The 20,821-nt window shown below is 45.7% G+C and overlaps 2 protein-coding genes across 3 annotated transcripts in view; both read left to right on the plus strand.

Annotated features, from left to right (window-relative positions):
• The first annotated feature begins 1,574 nt into the window (after positions 1-1,574).
• On the plus strand, positions 1,575-11,320 carry LOC117061524 (acylphosphatase-2-like). Its single transcript, XM_033174373.1, has 4 exons — positions 1,575-1,693; positions 5,591-5,607; positions 7,187-7,296; positions 10,682-11,320. Exons 1-4 carry the CDS (start codon positions 1,639-1,641, stop codon positions 10,794-10,796), a joined length of 297 nt encoding a protein of 98 aa, XP_033030264.1. The 5' UTR covers positions 1,575-1,638; the 3' UTR covers positions 10,797-11,320.
• Positions 11,321-15,381: 4,061 nt separating this feature from the next.
• SPTBN2 (spectrin beta, non-erythrocytic 2) overlaps positions 15,382-20,821 on the plus strand; it is an 89,699-nt gene continuing 84,259 nt past the window's right edge. The window contains exon 1 of one of the 2 annotated variants that reach the window (XM_033174451.1): positions 15,382-15,720. The gene's annotated coding sequence lies outside the window, so the exon portion shown is untranslated. The remainder of the gene's footprint in view (positions 15,721-20,821) is intronic. The other variant, XM_033174448.1, reaches the window with a different exon arrangement.

Genomic DNA, 20,821 nt, shown 5'->3' on the forward strand with positions numbered 1-20,821 from the left:
TCTGGAAGAAGGCGTTTGGATTGTGCAGGTGCAGATGCCTGAGATAGATTATTAAAATGTATTGAGTTGACCCTGTTAATTGCAGCATTCTTCCAGAGGGCTAGAGACAGGAATAAAGAGGAATAAACAATTGGCTGGATCATACATAATGCCAAAACAGAGTCTGGCACTACAGAAAATAAGCCCTGAACACATAAAATGTGCTATGTGAATCCTAAATAGGAATATAATAAAATGCCTTATACCAGGTCAGGTTAATTGTCTGTTGAGTGCAGTAATGTTTACTTTGACAGCAGCCCTCTAAGGTCTCTGCGTTTCAGAAGCAGTGTTGCCCCCTGGAGTTTTGCTGTGTCTCATCATTACATCTTATGGTATACACTGTAAAGCACCTCAAATTGGTTTACCTTTCCTGCTATGTCAAGGCAGCAGGAAAAGAAGAAGGTGCAAATGTGGCCTAAAGAAGCCTGGCATTGTTTTATCCTTTTAAAACTATTTCCTTTCTTGCAGATTGTCACTACTTCATAAAGCAGAAGGGACACTGCTTCTTTCATAATGCATAGAAATAATCCTGAGTCTCTCTTCTATTTTGCATTTTGATGTGGCAACCCTTCGTGAAAGAGCCATACATTTCCATGGGGGTTGAGTTTGGCATGGCATGTTCTATTTTTCTGTGTGCTCTGTTTTGTGTGTGTGTGTGTGTGTGTTTTGTTAACATACCATGGGCTACAGTTATGGGTGGGTATTAATCTGGTTCAGTTTTATTTTATTGCAAACCTACCTAATTTTCACTTTCCAAAACAATAAGCAAACCAAAACACAGCTATCCTTCAAAATTCACACTTCTCCAAATCTTGTAATGCAGTTCTACAATAAAAATACGTGTCAAATGCATACACCAGGGGGAAAATGTGTACAAAAATGTATATAATAGTGAAAATAGTACCAGTATATAAATGCATTGTGTTAGGGGAAATTGCTTGAAAAATGTGTAAATCAGACAAAATCTCATATAAAAATATGTAAGGAGAAATTTACTTATGAATTTTCATTAGCATTTTTTAAAAAATGCATCTATTGCAGAAAACTACAATACTAGTCTGAAGCGGGCTAGATTGTTGTCCTGCTGCCTCCCTAATGTTGTTGTGTGTCCTATGGATTACCGGTATGCACTGGAGCAAGGCAACCTTGCAGGCAGGGTTGAAAAAATGTCAAAATCCTAGGGTTTGAATAAAACATTAGGCACCGGAGGTATTCCTAACTCTGCTTGCACAGTAAATGTCACCTGTAGGTACAGCAGCCAACTGTAACAAGAGATCATGTTCCTTCATATTAGATCACACCTAGGATAGGAGAGTTGAGGACCTGATTTATGCTTCAGCTTTTAACCCTCTCTCACCCACCACAACCCTTTTGCTATGGGCTTGAGGATTCTATGTACCTGTCTGGCTGAAAGATGAGAGAGACTCTTCCTGTTTCTTTTGTCCAGGTAGGCCACATCCCCTGGTTCTCTGCGGCTGAATTTAGTAACACTGGCTGGCCAAACTGACTGCAGTGTGAAGCAGATCGAAAGATCGAATAGCACACCCCTCTCCGTCTCTGTGGAAGCTCCTAACAACTACCCGTGGCCTGCACTGAACCATGGCTTCTTCTGTTCTCTGGGCAATCGACTATGAGGTTTATGGGGAAGTCCAGGGTGAGTCTGTTTAGTTTCCCCCACCCCTTGTACTGCTATTGTGTTGCTCTCGGTGGGATTTTTGTGCATGGGCTAATGGAGATGGTTGCTCAGTTCCCCTGCGGCTCACGCTGCAAATAGTATAGCCCTTGAAATAAGATGCCAGCAGCAGAGTCCTCTCCTCCAGCTGCAGAATCTTTATTCGGCTCCTACTGCAGCTAGGTTGGCTGGAGCTGCTATGCAGCTAGAATGACAGTCCACAAGGACTCCAAAGGAACTTAATTGAAGCTAATACACACGGGGTGTATCTGGAGGAGACTAATTGGGAACATTAATGCAATTGGGTGTTGGATCTGCATATCTACCTAGAGCACAGTAGGAAGGTGTTGTATCTTTGTGGTGTGGAGATCTGGGCCATTACAGGGAGGGAGGCTGAACATCCTTGATTCAACCTCATTTACTTGATTTAATCCACTCCTCCACCCCACTCTATTTTAAAAAATAGTAATTTTGTAACATGATCTGTAACATTCAGGATTGAGCATAGCCTATGCCACCATAGTACAGAAATGAGAACTCGAAAGAGCTGTTTCTGTGGCAAAAAGGAAGGAATTTGGGTTCTTGTGCTGCCTTTGTCACTTAGGTCTTAATGACAGGATGTGGTAGGCTTGCCTTTTAGACTGTCAGCCCTTTGAAGTGCAGGCTAGAGCTAGTTTCACATTATCGGTCATACAATGGGCAGAAAAACCATGTTACCTCTAAGGTAAAGGAAAAGGGACCCCTGACCATTAGGTCCAGTCGTGTCTGACTCTGGGGTTGTGGCGCTCATCTCACTTTATTGGCTGAGGGAGCCGGCGTACAGCTTCCGGGTCATGTGGCCAGCATGACTAAGCCGCTTCTGGCGAACCAGAGCAGCGCATGGAAACGCCGTTTACCTTCCCGCCGGAGCGGTACCTATTTATCTACTTGCACTTCGACGTGCTTTCAAACTGCTAGGTGGGCAGGAGCTGGGACCGAGCAACGGGAGCTTACGGCGTCGTGGGGATTCAAACTGCCGACCTTCTGATCAGCAAGCCCTAGGCTCTGTGGTTAACCACAGCGCCACCCGCGTCCCTGTGTTACCTCTTGTTGTTGTTCAGTCGTTCAGTCGTGTCCGACTCTTCGTGACCCCATGGACCAGAGCACGCCAGGCACGCCTATCCTTCACTGCCTCCCGCAGTTTGGCCAAACTCATGTTAGTAGCTTCGAGAACACTGTCCAACCATCTCATCCTCTGTCGTCCCCTTCTCCTTGTGCCCTCCATCTTTCCCAACATCAGGGTCTTTTCTAGGGAGTCTTCTCTTCTCATGAGGTGGCCAAAGTACTGGAGCCTCAACTTCAGGATCTGTCCTTCTAGTGAGCACTCAGGGCTGATTTCTTTGAGAATGATGGTTTATCTTCTTGCAGTCCATGGGACTCTCAAGAGTCTCCTCCAGCACCATAATTCAAAAGCATCAATTCTTCGGCGATCAGCCTTCTTTATGGTCCAGCTCTCACTTCCATACATTACTACTGGGAAAACCATAGCTTTAACTATACGGACCTTTGTCGGCAAGGTGATGTCTTTGCTTTTTAAGATGTTGTCTAGGTTTGTCATTGCTTTTCTCCCAAGAAGCAGGCGTCTTCTAATTTCGTGACTGCTGTCACCATCTGCAGTGATCATGGAACCCAAGAAAGTGAAATCTCTCACTGCCTCCATTTCTTCCCCTTCTATTTGCCAGGAGGTGATGGGACCAGTGGCCATGATCTTAGTTTTTTTGATGTTGAGCTTCAGACCATATTTAGCGCTCTCCTCTTTCACCCTCATTAAAAGGTTCTTTAATTCCTCCTCACTTTCTGCCATCAGGGTAGTATCATCATCATATCTGAGGTTGTTGATATTTTTTTCCGGCAATCTTAATTCCGGTTTGGGATTCATCCAGCCCAGCCTTTCGCATGATGAATTCTGCATATAAGTTAAATAAGCAGGGAGACAATATACAGCCTTGTCGTACTCCTTTCCCAATTTTGAACCAATCAGTTGTTCCATATCCAGTTCTAACTGTAGCTTCTTGTCCCACATAGAGATTTCTCAGGAGACAAATGAGGTGATCCGGCACTCCCATTTCTTTAAGAACTTGCCATAGTTTGCTGTGGTCGACACAGTCAAATGCTTTTGTGTAGTCAATGAAGCAGAAGTAGATGTTTTTCTGGAACTCTCTAGCTTTCTCCATAATCCAGCGCATGTTTGCAATTTGGTCTCTGGTTCCTCTGCCCCTTCGAAATCCAGCTTGCACTTCGGGAGTTCTCGGTCCACATACTGCTTAAGCCTGCCTTGTAGAATTTTAAGCATACCTTGCTAGCGTGTGAAATGAGTGCAATTGTGCGGTAGTTGGAGCATTCTTTGGCACTGCCCTTCTTTGGGATTGGGATGTAGACTGATCTTCTCCAATCCTCTGGCCACTGCTGAGTTTTCCAAATTTGCTGGCATATTGAGTGTGTTACCTCTAGGCCCTAGCTATTAGCTGAGTTACTGTGATTTAGTGGAATGTTCAACAATATCCTTGCAGGATCTAACTGCTCAAATTGAACATGTATGTAAAAAGAATGCAGCTTCCCTAAGGAAGATAATTTTGAATGGAATAACTTCATGTGGGGGGACACCAAAAAGAGATGTGTGTTGTTGAGAGAAAGGAAGTAGGCAAGCAAAGGTACTGGGGTGTGTGTGTCAGGGAAGTAAGAGGGAAGTAAGGCTACAGAGGTGATATGAGCAAAGTTTCAGATTGAAGGCACTCCATTAACTGCCAAGTGGGTCATGATTTCATGGGTAAATGATAGGACAGGGAGATTCAGGTGGCAGGTACAACAGTTAGGCACAAGAAGGCACAGATTAGGAAGTGCTGGATTGGCACAACAAGATATCCCCTTTTAGTAATAAAAATGACAACTTACCACTAAAACAAATAAAACATATACTTTTTGAGAGCTAGAGTTAGCAGATTGGGGAAGAATCAGGGAGACCCATGTTCAAACCCTACTCAGTCATGAAGCTAATTGAATGACCTTGGGCTAGGCACTCTCTTAACCTTTCCAGGACTGTGAGGGCAAATAGGTGGCGAAGGACGTGTGCTGCCTTGAACATCCTGAAAGAAAAGTGGGATAGAAGTGTAATAGGGAATAAACTAATACATAAATATCAGGAGGAAAAGCTGGGGAAATCAGGCATAAACTGAAACACAGCTTGCTGAAGGCAAAAGCATAATCACCACTAATGAGAAAGTATTAAATCCAGTATTTGACCAGTCAAATTAACCAACCATTCAAATAATATCAAATAATCAAGCATTTAAAAAAAAAAAACACCAATTTATTAGAACGGGGGTTGGGGTGGGAAAATGAAGAAGAAAATAATTCCAAAATCTGTATTAGGCAATATATATATGAGATTATGCTAATTACAAAATCTAATTTCCTTCAGAGTGAGGGACCAGTCCCTCACATGTGTCACTAGATCACATGGAAGCCATAGGCCAGTTAACACTTGCACACTTGCAGGTGTGATAAATACTTGTGTGTGTTTCCTAGGAGTTCCCTTTCCAAAATCCCTAAAATTTCAACACATTGTTGGTAGTTGAAGCCACGTGGCTTGATTGGGAAGAGAGAGACAATGTAACACAGGCTGTTCATTAAGGAGATGTGCTATGAGGAGTGTTGCTGTCCTGCTAGATATCTGGCTGCCCATTGTGAGAACAGGATACTGGACTAGATGGGACACAATCACTTCTGGAGGGAACAGAAGACTGGACTAAAAAACACTAAATATGTAGCTATAGGACTTTGATTGTTGATACTTGTTATGAATGTGATCACTGACTGACTTCTCTTTCTTTCATCTTCTAGGTGTCTTCTTTAGAAAGGTAGGATATACCTGCATGTGAGATGTGGTGTGGTGAGGCATTCTGCAGCACATAGCCAAATTGTAGTGCTTAGCAAACTAAGACTGCAAAGGCTGATATTTCTACTTGGACGGTACATTACTGGAATAACTGGAGAGAGCACTTCTCAAGCCAGCTTCTGAAGCTTGTACCCCCTCCTGTATATAGGTCCACGTCTAGTGTAGGGTAATGGATACCCAGAGAAGCTGCCCATGGGAGCAGAGAGGAGAGTATGGCATTTGGAAGCAAACACAAGCAAACTAAACTGTAAAGAACAAAGCAGTCTGACTCCTGACTTGCTAGTAGCAAATATCCATGTCAGTTTATATACCTCTTCCAGCCCAAGAGATGTCAAGACTGGGAGCCAATCAGGGCCTTAGAAATCTCTGTAGGAAGAGAGAAATATTTCATTGCTGTGGATGTGGTGGGTGGTGGGCAAAACGCTCACTGGGGCCGGACAGCAAACCCCCAGGACTCCGGAGAGACTGCCTGGCCCTCTCTGGCTGGCATCCTCCCTCAGTCCAGAGCGCCGGCAATCTGCGACTCTTCTCTCATGAAAAGAGCACACAATGTCTTCTGGCATTCCTCAGCAAGAAGAAAGACTCATATGTAGATCTAAGCTACTTTATTTACAGTCTTATAAACAGAGACTCCATAATCATGTCTCTGTTCTATGAACACCAGTACAGAAACTGTGACACTGCAAAAGTGAAACAAAAACACAATAAACATACTCAGACGGAAGAGATAGACCAACTTCCTTTCTCACACTATAACTCAGACACTCATGTGACTCATACAAATCATACCAGCTATTGCTGCAGCAGCAGAGGATAGATAAAAATCCCAACAGTGGGCTGCTTGGTTTTGCCATAGTACTGTTGGTTTTGTTCCCACCAGGGTACATACAGGCAGAGATATTATTTCATTTCATTTTTTTCATTTCACTTTAATTTGTATGCCATCTTTCTATTTTACAATACCCAAGGCAGTTTACAAGCTGAAGAAACAAAGAATGTACACCTTAGAACAACCTAATCCAATAAGAAAATGTGATAATAAAACATAACTTTAAAACAAGCAACTTCTGTCAAATAAAGTAATGTTCAACAATCCATTAGAATAGTATAGAATAATATGAAATATCAGCATATAAAAATTAAACAGAAATCCAATCTTAACAATTATAATGAATAATTTCTAAACTATAATCAATAAAACAACGGCAAGTCACAGTGCATAAAATAATAATAATTCCACATGTACTATGCATATATGCTATGGGCTAATGAAGCAGAACCCTAATTATACTTCCTGTTCACTTTGCTCTATCAACACTTGCAGGAATGAAAATATTTGCCCGTCTGAAAAGAGACCTCACAGAGCATACTATCTGACTGAGCTTCCATGTCACCTGGCATAATAACAAAACTCAATGAAGGCTGTTCACATCATTCAGCCCACCAGTCATCAAAATAAAGAGACTGAGCAATGTATGTTGCCATTGAGAATCAGCCTTGCAAGCTTCCCTGACCACTATCTTTCTGGCTTTTTCCACCAGTACACAGAAGAGCAGGGGAGGAAATTGGGAGTGGTTGGCTGGGTGAAGAACACTGCCCACGGGACAGTGACCGGACAAGTGCAAGGGCCCAAGGAGAAAGTGGAGATCATGTGAGTATGTGAACTGGGAAGGGCTGACCTTACATTTGGCAGCTAATTTGGTTTGGTTATGAAAGGGCTACAAATTATTAGTTATTTAATTTATTGTTGCTATATATATATTTTACTGCCTGGGAGAGGTGCCTGTGGGTTTTCTGTATTGGGTGCTAAATAACTTGGCCAGCCTGGATACTTTGACTTGCAGGCTTCAGGGCCTGTATTTGGGGATTGAGTGAGGGGTGGCATTGGCTCAGCACAGAGTATAAAGGGGTAAAGGGGAACCACTTACCGGTAATTTGCTTAGCTGACTGGAAGAGGTCAGGGGAAGGAGAGGGGGAAAGGGGCACGACTTTGTGCGTCATGCGGAATCTGCTTTGTTCATGGCATTAACAAGATTGAAATTGGAGACAGACCTTGGAACACACGAGCTCCCCATAAAATCCAAGAAGTCCAACAGGGCTGTTGTTGGACTTGATCATAGACAGAGCACCCTGAATCCACCATAGCAGCCCCATACATCTGTCTTTCAACACTGACACTTAATGTTACTCAGCAGAATGAGGCACAAGGCATGGGGCATAGTATATAGCAGGGGTCCCCAAACTAAGGCCCGGGGGCCAGATGCGGCCCAATTGCCTTCTAAATCTGGCCTGCAGACAGTCCGGGAATCAGCATGTTTTTACATGAGTAGAATGTTTCCTTTTATTTAAAATGCATCTCTGGGTATTTGTGGGGCATAGGAATTCGTTGTTTTTTTTCAAAATATAGTCCGGCCCCCCACAAGGTCTGAGGGACAGTGGACCCTGCTGAAAAAGTTTGCTGAACCCCTGGTATATAGACATCAGGCAAACTCCTTCCTTACCAGAGTCTCTCTTTAGCCATCTTTTTGTGTTAAATATCTAGTGCCCTGCCTAAATACAGAACTAATGTGCCACATCAGTGAATAACCCTCCCCATTGAAAGAGACAGGGCCATATTTATAGCAAAGTTCAAAAGCCTGGTCTTTGTTAGTTCAAATTTAAAATTGGAAGGGAAGAAAAGAGGGGGAGCATTTCATCTTAAAAGTGATTGTCATGGTTACTTGTATATTCTTTCTAATATCCAGAGATGTTGGTGCTCCTGTGATCTGAAACATTGGGGGGGGGGGTGACTGCTCCCTTGTCCTTCCAATATGGCACCCCTGGTTCTTATCTGAGGAAGACTGGTGGGATGAAGATGGATAAATGGCCTGTAATAATGGTTTCCATTATCCTTATTTGAAGAGAGCCTGGCATTGGCAATCTGTACAGCCTTCAATCCCACTCCACCCCTCCCTCCCATCTCCATCTGAAGTGTCTAAATAGGGCACCTCCCCAGACGCTCCCTCAACAGTGAATTGACACCCTGTAAATTTGGGACTTGGGTCAGCTGCAATTAGGAAGCTGGTCCAGGAGGAGATGGAGAAAATTGCTTTATGAATTTGTAAGCAGCAGCAGCTGGTGGGGGTGGGGGTGGAGCAAGGGAGTGGAGAAGGGGGTGGGGAGAGGGATGGTGCGCTCCAGGGCGGCCCTGGGGGTTTGTGGTGATGGTGAGACAGCTTCTCTAACAACGGGCTCTGTCACCTTCAGAGAGATGACAACCAGAGGCAGTTTCTATAGCGACAAGCTCTCCCCCCCATCACCTTGAAGTTACGTAGAGAGAGGGAACATGCAAGGAAACTGGGACAGTTTCCATAGCAACCAGCTTCTCCATTTCTTCCACCTTCGTGTCTTTGAGGGGGGAGGGGGAAATTGGGGCCGCTTCCATAGCAACCATACTACTCCATCCCTTGCAGGAGATAAGTAGGAGTGAGATAATCCATAGCAACACGTACCCACCCACCCCCCTACCCACCCCCCGCATTTACACTCTCCTCCTCCTGCTCTCTCTTTTTCAGATCCTGGCAGGGGATAACAAAGCAAAGTGTACAGCCACCTATTGATCCCCCACCCCTTTTCAATTAGGGTTCAGGTGGGAATCTGTAGCGCACGAACACGCATGCACCCCCCCACACACATATGCACTCACTTCATTTTTGAAATGGAAGAGCAGCTGAGTAAGTTTATCGTGTGTGGGCAGTGCTTGAACACGCTTTCTTTTTCGTTAACGGGAGAGCTTCATTCATGGGTTCTTTGACTTTTTGAAGACGATAAAGCTTTCCTCCAGGTTCCTCAAATGCTTCCTTCCTGACTAAACAAACAAACAAACAAACATTTATTATTATTATTTTTGCTGACTCCGGGCAACTAGTTCCATTAGAGGCTGGGTAAATTGGCAATTGGCAGCTTACATTTTAAACCGAAACAAATAGATCCTTGTTGCACCTTAAAGACTAGCAGTTTTATTTTGGCATAAACCTGTGTGGATTAGTCTGCTTTACCAGATGACCATAGGCCTGCAAAGCTTATCCCATAATAAAACTGTTAAAATTCCCAGCAATTTTTTGAGTGTTTCTAGAAATGTGTTTATGTGGAATATATATTTCTTGTAGGGTGTTTTTGTTTGTTTGTTTGTTTGTAGAGTCCACATGATGTTGTTGGCATGAAAATGCCCCCACCCCCATTAATCTGGATTTACCCTTTCCTGGAAAAACCTGATACTTAAAAAAAGAAAAGACAAAGCTGTTGCCAGTCACCTGTTTGTGATATCCGAACAACCTACTTTCAATAATAGTCTGATTAGTCCTCAATCTGCAAGCATTTGTGTTTCCCAGATAGCTGATCTAACTGTTCAGGATATGAGCCTGATTGAGCCCTGAAATTGGAGTGGGAAATGAATTTATTCTTCCCAGATTGGCTAGTCACCCTGTCATGTATCTACCCCTCATCTATCCTGGCATGGCTTAAGGTAGTTTCTTGTTTCAGTTACAGGTGGGTAGCCGTGTTGGTCTGCCATAGTCGAAACAAAATAGAAAATTCTTTCCAGTAGCACCTTAGAGACCAACTGAGTTTGTTCTTGGTATGAGCTTTTGTGTGCATGCACACTTCTTCAGATACGGAACCAAAGGGTAATCAAATCTAAGGTAGTTTCTTGTATCAGCTGGAGCCATTTGCTCTGCCTGAATCTTTATTTAGTGTACCTAATGCAAGAGCATAAGAAAAGTCCTGCAGGATCAAACCAAAGGCCTTCAGTTCTCATAGCAGTCAACTAGATGCCTATGGGAAAGTCCCATTCTTTCTAGGAGAGACAGAGACAGAGAGTCTCTCTCTGTCTCTCTCTCTCTCTCTGTGTGTGTGTGTGTACACACTAGATTTGATTACCCTTTGGTTCCGTCAACAGCCATGTTCCTTTTACGACTGTGCAGAGAGCACAGGTGAGACTGAAAGAGAGAGAAGGGTAGCATGGGTGGGTTGTTAACTTGTGTTCCTTTCCTCCCTAGGAAGAACTGGCTGCGCAGCGTAGGAAGTCCCATGTCTCGTATTGACCAGGCTGTGTTCTCCAATGAGAGGGAGATCAGCACCCTCGAGTTCCAGTCCTTCACCACCAAATACTAGAGCCTGTGGGCTAGTCAGGATGGGATGTCCACCTCCAAGAACATGGAGGGATCCTCCGCTCAGAAGGAAGCACCACTCTCCCTTTCTGGGACAGGTTGCGCTGCTGGTGACCAAATTCAACTGTGTTCTAGGCTCATGGCACTTCAAGTACCCTTTTGGATCCTTCCAGCTGCTAGCTATCTGGGAAACACCAGTTGCCCACTGGTGTCTATAAAGAGATTGTAAGCTCTTTTTGTTGCTTTCCATCACTTGTGAGCAGGGCGGAGGCAGAAAAGAGAAAATTCAATGGAGGGGGCCTTGCCTACATCCATCTCTCCACAATGCTACTTTCACAATGTGTTCATGAGCAGTATTGGCCAGTCTTTGAACCCTCTTATGGACAACCATAGGGATAAAAGGCTTTTGAATAACAGGTAGCTCCTCAGTTACACACTTGCTCACTAGAGCCAGGCTGCCCTCCCCTTCACACCAGTGCCCCACTCAGAAGAATATTGGCTCATTAAATATTATCTTAAGAAAGAAAACGGATGGCCTCTTCTTTTTGGGAGTTGGGTAAGGTCAGATGTGTGCAGGACATTCTTGGATAAGGAAGATAATTTATGTTTCTGGAAAATCTTATTGAAAGGCTTGAAGATAGAGTTAGGAGGCAGAAGGTGACTGGGAGAATGCAATGGTCTAGTGTTGGCAACATGCAGGCCTTCCCCCGTCAAGGCATGGCCTGCTTTTCGACATATTAAGGCTCAGTTGTGTTATATATTTTTCTGAATAAGTAATGTATTTCCCCCTTTATTCTGTGCTGCAACTAAAATGCAGAACCTGCTTTTGTGAAAGAGTCATCCCCATTCTGATAATCCTATCCACGCCTCTGTGATATAAAAGAGGTTTTTCCTTGGAATATCTGTATGCTAGGACACAAGCGTCTTTGCGCATCCCTGCTTGTGCCAGTAAAACATACTTTGATAATTGTGCATAGTTTTCTGCAACCACTGGATTTCTGGGGCTTTTGAACAATGGAGAACATACTGTAAACTATTCACTACAATGTGAAAAGGAAAGAAACACCAAAATGCCGCAGTGCACCTGTGCCAAATGGGAAGTGATGGTGGTGAGCAGTGTTGCCCCAAGCATGCCACTAAATGGTGCCCCTCCTTGCTGGGAAGAAGGCGTGAATTAAGATCAGGAACAAGGAAACAATAAAGATCTACATCGGGATCTGCTGCCCCTGTGAATCCTGCTGCTTGAGGTGATCGCCTCACCTTGTCTCCTTGGTGGGCTGTCCCTGGTGATGAGCATAGGCAAGAAATTCTGCCCACAACAAGTTGATGTAATAACAGAAAAGCCCAACTAGCAAACTGTTTCCCAGTCCTGACAGCTGCTTATATTCTGTTTTCTCTGATACTAGACATTATGAATATTTGCAAATGGGCAAACCCATCACAGAAGTTTTGTATTAACTCCCTGCAATAGCAGGACAATTTTTGCCACAGTGATTGCAGATGCTCTCTTTTCCAAGTCTTGTGCTTTTAGGGTCTTTCTTCATTAAGCCTGAAATAACAAATTGAGTATATTAGACTTGCTGCTTGGGGAGAAAAGCAAAGGCGGCAAGAAGAATCAAAGGTAAAATGAATGCCAAACATTCTTTGGAATCTCTTGACATGGGCTGTGGGTGTAGTGCTTGCTTAGGCTAGCTGAGCAGGTAGAGATTGATGCTTTTGAATTAACTCTCAGTTATATGGGTATGGAGGGTTTTAAATTGGCATAACATTTTTCAGTAAAGATCCACACTTTTGTCACAGGGTGACAGCCTAGCAAAGATGTCCGATGGGGAGTAGGACCCAACTTGCTCTGTAGGATTGTTTATGTTGAAATACGTCTTCATCAGATTTTTTGCTGAAATTGCTTCTTTGTGGAATAATACACTTTGAGCACTTCATTTTATTAGTCAGAGTTTGCTATTGGCTTTTTGAAGTAGCAAATTTGCCCAGCCATAAATAAAACAAAGACATGGTACAAAATTGCAATATAGGAAAGGGACAAAAACTCACAATCTTCTATCTAGTCCAACCCTTTCTGAAGCAAAGGGCAGCTTTAAGGGGAGGGAGGGTTAAACTGGTAACAACAAACAAGCAAGCATGGGATGAAAATATGCATTTAAAGCAACATGTTAAGATAGAGTCTTAACACATCATGAAACCTTGAAAGATGGATTCCCAACAAAACCAAGAAAGGAAATTTAATCCTCCGGCTGGGTAAAATGAATGGGTAAGCCCCACACGGCTCAGTGTCTTGTCTTCCTGAGCAGCTAGCTCCAGGGGTGCTCATTAACAAGACACCAACTTAAGGCAATAGTCATCCCTTGCTGTTAGTCCCCAGTGTCTAGAAATCCGTAATCCTGTGTCTAGGAACATGGATATTGCACTAGTACTCATCCATCAATTCAGCAAACATAGTTTTTTCACACCTCACACTAAAAAGCAGGCTTGTGCTTTTCTCCTCCTTTTGTCCCAAGTGTGAATGTTGCAGATGAAGAGAAGGATCAAAGCCAAAACCAGCAGACTTCTGCAACACCTTAAGAACGCAAGCTTCTGTGGATTTTATCACATTTGAAGCAGTGGAGAGCATTCGGAGGGTGATTGAAATGTACATAAATGTAAATTCCACTTCAATTGTTTGTAAAGTTGTTTCTGCTAGCTGCCTTCTCAGCATCACTGGACAGGAGTTCCAAAGATCCGTTATGGATGGGTTGCTTTCTGTAAACTGCTGCCTTTCTATTTATTCCAGGGAATTACACGGAGACCTTGTCAACACTTCCACTTGTCCCATGCCTAGACAAGTCCGAGTGGTTTTGCTTTTGCTCCACTGCTTTCCTTTGGAAAAACTGCTCTTTAGTACTAAATCGGCACAAACGTCAATTCACAGAAAACCCAGTTGCTGTTTGTTCTTATTCAGCTCTAAACTGCAGGTTTTCACAGGCAAAGTGGCAGGGCAAATGGAAGTGTGGCTGTGCCCTGAGTTTCTACAATATGAAAACTGCCACCTTTTTAAATATTTTGTTTGCTGCTCGTGAGGAAGTAAAACCTTCCATACTTGCACATCCATCATGGTTTGATGTAGGGTCAGCATATCTAATGTAATTTGATGTGGAGCCAGCTATCTAGAGCAAGGACAGCATGTTGCCCTGGCACTTTGGATGTTGTGGGGTATAGGCAAAGTGAGGTGGTGGGGTGTAGGATCAATATTTAATTTATAAGCATTGAGAACATACTGTAAATTTGCACATTTAAAGCACATGACTCCCCCCCCCAAAAAAAAGATTCATGGGAACTGTAGTCTGTTCAGGGTATGGGAATTGTAGCCCTGGGGTAAACTACAATTCCCATGATTATTGGGGGGGGAGCTACATGCTTTAAATGTCTGACATGTTTGCAGAAACAAGAGTCAGATGTAATGTTTTGCAGAACAGTTAGGGGCTGAAATAGAAAGACTACTTCCTTTGGGTCTTAATCCACTTTGATTTCCCTTCATAAGAGCATAAAAAGCTAGTCAATGTCAGAGCAGATTTAGGAGAGCAAGACTGGTTTGATTGCACTGGGTGCAGAACCTTGGGAGCTACCATAGACGCTGCAACTATTTTGTGGAATAGAGCACAAGAGGCACGGGGGGGGGGGGCAAAATTTAGCGCCACACAGGGCACTGCTGAAATATCAGACTGCAAGGTCCACCACTGCCAATGTCTTATAGTCAGGTCACTAGCAAATCTAGCTCAGTATTGTCTACTCTGGGGGTGATTGGCAGTGGCTCCACAGCAGGGATGGGGAACCTGCCGCATTCCAGATGTTGTCCTATAAATAGGAATGTGATTTCCATCAATTAGTCTTCAGAAGCCAAGCCAAATGAGGAACGGTTGAAGGAGGTGGGTACGTTTAGCCTGGAAAAGAGAGTGGAGAGGAGATATGATAGCCACCTTGAAGTATCTCAAGGGCTGTCACAAGTGTCACATGTAAGATGGAGCAAGCTTGCTTTCACCAGGAAGAACTTTCTTATAGTAAGAGCTGTTTGACAGTGGAACAGTCTCCCGCAGAGGGTGGTGGACTCTCCTTGGGTATTTTTAAGCAGAGGCTGGATGGCCACCTGTCATGGATGCTTTAGCTGAGATTTCTGCCTTTCATGGGGTTGGACTAGAACTAGATGAACCTTGGGGTCCCTTCCAACTCTACAATTCTATGAGTCTATGAAGCATTTCTGCCCCCAACACTGGAAGCAAAGCAGAATTCGCATTGCAGCCCCCTACCCAGGGGTGGGGAGACCTCTCTTTTGACCATACTTTAGCATCTCCGATGTCACATGCGCAGAATCTTTCACATCTTCATCCACTAGACGACCCTCACAGTTAGGCGCAAAGCGCGCGCCTTGAGAAGCCCCCTGGTCGGTCTTGCGCGACTTCAGGGCTGCCCCCGACGAGGAAAATGCGTCTTCCTTTGGGAGAAGACCCACCCCTTCCCTGGCTGAGCTCAGAGCCGGCCCCGCTCCCTGGAAGCGTCGCGTCCCCTCTTTCGCCACCCACCCCCGACAGCAGGGACCTCGTGCGCATCGGGCTCCCCCAGCGGCTGCGTGTGAATGGCGGGGAAGGCACCCAATGACTGATCCAGCATCGTGGCTGAAGGCGGGGGCTTTTCGGCAAGCCAAGCCGGGGCTGGGCAGCCGATTCTGCAGCCGGGGCCGCTGGTGCTGCTCCTCCATCGACGGGTGGAGGCGGCGGTGGCGGCGAGGAGGAAGAGGCTGCACACTGCTCGCCCGCCTGGGTTCGCCCCGGCGCCACCTGTGATGCTGACGCTGGAGAAGCGGACGGGAGACGGCGATGCGCGCACCGGGCGCGCCTTGAGCCGACGGAGACGCCGGGCGCCTGCCGGAGGAGGTGGAGGAGGTCGGTGAGCCGCGATCGCGAGGAGGAGGAGGAGGAGGAGGAGGAGGGGCTGTTTATTGTCTCCGCATCGAGGGCAGTGGGATCCTGCCGGGCAATCAACCGGGGCCCTGGCGGCAAGGAGGCGCGATCCGGGGGCGCAGCTCTCCAGTGCGGCACCTGGCTGGCGAGAAGCGCCGCGCTTGGCGAGCCCAAGGCCCGCCCAGGGCGCGCGGCGGCTCTCCTTGGAGACCTGTGGCGAGGCCGGCGGCCGCTTTGGGGCCGCTGAGCCCGGGGAGGGAAGGCGATGCTGGAGGTAGAGCAGAGTGCGGGCGCCGCAGTCCAAGCCCTGGGGCGGAGGGCGTGTGCGCTCCGGAATGGACGGACAGCCGGCCTGGCTCAGCCCCATCCCCCGCTCGCCTGGCCAGATGGCCCTTGTTTTAGACAGAGAAAGGGAAGCGGGCAGCGAGACCGCTCCTCTCATAGCGTGGTCTCTCCCGCGCCCCGCAGCAGCAGCAGCATGGAGCAGATCCTGGGCTCTGATTCGCCGTTTCAAACGAAAAAGGAATCTCCCTGGGAATGGAGGCTTCTGCTGCTGGAGGACTCCCATCCCCAGCATATAACCGCACCACCTAATGTGCTGCAGTTGAAAGTCAGTGGTGGGGGCACTCTGCACTTGCTCAGAGAACTAGCTGCTTCTATCACGTGGCAGATTCTCCCCCCCCCACCTGGCCCCCACCCCAAGGCATGGCGTTCGAGTGGTTTTGTGTGTGTGTGTGTGTGTGTGGAGGGCGCGGAGGCCTGGCTGACGTCGAGGCTTGGTGGACAACCGCTTAGTGGCTCCATGCTCCCACTGGCAGAAGTTGCGGGGGATCTCTTCATCCTTATGCTCGGCCTGTGCCTGCCATTTCTCGATTCCAGCCTCTGGGCTGATAACTGATTCTACCTGTGTGTTCCCCGTGTGTAGTAATTTGTTGGTTTTTGTTTTGCCAAGAAATGCCCTCTTCACAACGTGGTGGGGCAACTCCCAAGCTGCTGCTGCGTTTTCAAGAGGATCAAAGAGAAGAAGCCACTTTGGCCTACAAAGGTGTTTAAAAAAACCTCTTTCCCTCAGTCCACCCCAGGACCACGTGGGCAGGGGATTATTGTGGGGTTAGATATAAGGCAAAGCTTTGACCTTAGAGGCCAGGTAGTTGTTTGTTTTAGAACGGAGGCAATTGTTCTGTCAGTTACAGTAGGGAGAGGCTGTGGAAATACAGAATTTGGGTTTGGTGCCTGAGGTAGAAAATCCAAATTCTCTCCACCACCCATGCCATGGGTCAGGTTTGGTGCCTTCCCGTTATGATGCCATTTGCGGGTACCCCAAATTTGCTGCTTAAGGTGATCTGATCTAGCCCCAACTCATAAGAAGGCTACACTGCAATGATATCAACAGTGTTCTTACTGTAAGGCTTATTTCCGTCTGTCTCTTTGAAGTTCCACCCCCCTCCCCCAAGATGCCTTACATTCTTTGGAAGGATAAATTCATGCCACTGCAAAAAATAATAAAAAACAATTGGATGGGAGGGTGGGTTTCCCCCCAGTACCAGACGGACTGATGCCAGCAATAACAAGAAGTCAGCTGTTGGGTGTTATAACTTAAAATGCAATCACTATTCAAAATTTGATGATGCTGCAATTTATGTAATTCCCCCTTCTCCCCCCCCAAAAAACACTTTTTTTTTTGCTTCATACAAAACCAATCTTTATGTATGTTTACTTGGAAATAAGGCTCATTGTGTTCATTGAGCTTTATGTCTTGGTAAGTATGTTTAGGATTACACCTGGAAACATGGGAAAATCAGTGAAAATTCATTGAGAGATGGAGGAATACCAAATATGTGTGTGTGTGTGTGGGGGGGCTTAATATACCTGAATCAGAATTTTAAACCTGGGGCTTTCGTGTTTATCCCTTAATGGCAATCTTTAATAGTCCCGAGTAATGCCTTCTTGGCTTGTTAAAAAAAAGGGGGGGATGAGGATTTTGGACTATGTTGTTGCATAAAAGAAAGAATCGGTTGTTTATTTAGCACTATTAGAGAACAAGTGGGACTTTCAGCAAAAATTAACAGTGCATCCCATAGCCCCTAAGAATCTTGTTCATGTTAAGAGCTTCAACCAGCCAGAAACATGAGCCTTGTAGGCCTTTTCAGGCCTTGCAGACCAGACACTGGTGGTGATTATTCCCTCCCTCCCTTAAGTGCCATCTCAGCATCTTCTTCTACTATATATTTTGAAATACATTTTGAGTTGCTTGCCTTCCTGCTCTCTATGCATTTGGATGCCTCTTGAGATATTGTTGCCAAACCTGGCACGATGTTTCCTGAGGTGGAGCAGCCATTTTTGGGTCTTCTGTTTGGATACCATCGGACGCCATTTTGAATCGAAATGTTCCAAACTGCGCCAATTAGGAAACCTCTGAATACACCTTTATCCCCTTGGACATGAAGGTTCCTGAAATGGAGGAGCAGGCTTTGGCCTATTGTTTGGAACCCCCAGACACCATTTTTTAAATCAAGGATGGCACACCAGAACCTCCCAAACTACACTGATTTCAACACCTAGGAAGATATCCTCATCCAGTTGGGTACTGTTAGATGCCATTTTGAATCAGAAGGCCAACCAAACTGCACTGTTTTGGACACCTAGGAAGGTATTACCAAATTTAGTGTTATGGTTTCTGAGATTAAGGATGCATAATCTCTATGTTTGGATACTGTTGGATGCCATTTTGAATCAAGATGGAGGACTGAACTGTTCCAAGCTGATTTTAACCAAATTTGGCAGGAAGCTAATATGGCAAAGTTGAACCGGATCAGGCCAATTTGAGAAGATCCAGGTTGGGAGTGGTCAAGGGCTCTCAGCAGGTGGGGAACTGGGTGGGAAGAAGGGGAGGCAGTTTCTGCAAAGAGCAGGATGGGACATACTTGTTCCCAGCAGGGGAACACACACATGCTGTCAAACTGATGATTAGAGGGTGGAATCCTGCAGGTTGCAGGGTTATGCTTTGCTAGTACGTTACCCGCAGGGAATGTGCCGGTGAAGCAGATCCCATCGGAACTGAAAAAAGGATGGTTGAGACCGCAGAGGTCAGACAGTGGGAGGAGGAGACCTTACCCCAGGACCAGGGGGCTGGGGGAAGAGGAGAACCATCTACTGCCCCTGTGTTGGCTCAGTGCCTGGGGTCTGTTGGTTATAGCCCCCGTGGTGATGGCTGGAGCAGAAGATGATTTTTTGGGGGAGGCGGGTGGGCGATGATGAGTGAGGTGGGTCTGGCATAGGTGGGTACTTCCTACAGTGCTGTGGCAGCTCCGTGAGCGGCAGCCATGAGCTGCGAGGTGGTGGCAGCACCAGCAACGACTGCTGGGGCACGAGTTGCACAGAGCATGTACCCAGGAAGGATGCGGGCCTGTTGGTCCCCTGCGTGCTCCCAGCAGGATTGAACCTTCCCTCTCTCATCAACATCATCAAGGTGGCGGTAGGAAGAAACAGCATCATCTTCCCCCCTCTGACCACACAGGGTGTTAAAAACTTTCTTAAGTAAACATGAGCCATGCCCCCAGATTGATTCAGGGCAGGATTCCAGTTGGGTGTCCACTGGCGCAGGTCAAGGTGGCAGTGCACAGCCTTAGAAACTGACACATTACATTATTATCTATAAATATAAATATCAGCATTTTTTTTTCATTTCCCAAGCAACACCGGGCACTATCTACTAGTTCTTTCTTTCTTTGCCTGGAATTTCTTTGTCAGGCTGGTATTTGAAAGTTTTTTAAAATTCTTGCAATTTTTGCATTTACCGTATTGGCCTGAATATAACCCACACTCACCCCTCCCCCGCTTATATTCGTGACCGTACGCTGCTGGCAAAGAGCTGTGGCTCCCCCCCCCCCCGCAGGAAGCAGCCCTGGTATTGTTTTTCTCTCCCCCCCCCCTTAATTTTAAAGGTGCGGCTTATTTGCGGTTGCGGCTTATATTCAGGCCAATACAGTAAATAGTTTGAAATACTTGCCTAGGAAGGCCCCCTAAGTACTGTATGCAGAAACCACTGCCCTGTTTTTGAGTGGTCCCATTTCACTTCCATACTGAGTTCCTCTACCACTTGATTTTGTTCTTAGAGGGAATGAACGTATAATTAGTTCCTTGCATCAGTCTCTTATTAATAATCATATTCTCTATATAACCTTTCGGTACTGAGCCCTTTAGAATTTTTATTTAGGGCACGATCCGGCCCTAATGTTAAAGATTATAAAGGGTGCTTGCATGCCTATGCATATGTGCTTAAGAGTAAATCCCACTGAACCATGTGGCTTACTTTTAGTCAACATAAATAGGATCTGGCTGGAATCCTTTAAAAAGCTATTCGCATGCAGGCTGCAATGAAACATTGCAGTGTTTGCCAGTCATCCATGCCCCTTTCCAGGATATTCCATTGCCCTTCGAAAACTATCAATATTCTGTGTCTATAATGATTTCCTTTGGTACTTAATACAAACCTTGGAGTCCCCTCCTCTGGCCTCTTCATATTCCCCTCTTGTGTGTGAATATTGCTCTTGGTTGCGTAAGCAGCAGCGTTTGCTCCTGAATGTCAGAAATGGGGAGCAACTATACTTTCACTCTTTGAAGGGGGTGATTGGATTGCCGCCTGCTTAGCTGCTGCATTGGACCTTACTTTCATAGTGAATTCACTGGAACCCAGCGCTGTCCTACTAAGCACACTTACCTTACTTTTCAGTCTATAAGATGCCCCCATGGATAAGACACCCCTTATTTTTGGGGACTCAAATTTCAGAAAATGGGGGGAGTTGGTGAGCTTTTTTGCGGGGGGAATTACCCAGGGTTGCTGAGCTTTTTTTTAGGGGGGATTGCCAAAAATCGCAATTGCTGCCGATCGCCTGCCCAATTGCCGCAGCATCAGCCGATCAACACCACCCATTGACGCAGCAACCAATAACACACACAATAGCCGCTAACAGCCGCAACAGCAACCAATGAAACGTCCAGCCTATTCACTAGCCATGTATAAGACAACCCAATTTTTCTGCATGGTTTTTCAATAAAATAATACATTCTTATACACGAAAAG

This window comes from Lacerta agilis, chromosome 17 (assembly GCF_009819535.1).
Source record: "Lacerta agilis isolate rLacAgi1 chromosome 17, rLacAgi1.pri, whole genome shotgun sequence".
In the NCBI taxonomy this organism is placed as follows: Eukaryota; Metazoa; Chordata; class Lepidosauria; order Squamata; family Lacertidae; genus Lacerta; species Lacerta agilis.

Coding starts and splice junctions, on each gene's coding strand:
- LOC117061524 (XM_033174373.1), top strand. CDS start 1,639: ATGGCTTCTTCTGTTCTCTGGGCAATCGACTATGAGGTTTATGGGGAA. Junction 7,297..10,681: donor AAGGAGAAAGTGGAGATCAT/GTGAGTATGTGA, acceptor TTTCCTCCCTAG/GAAGAACTGGCTGCGCAGCG.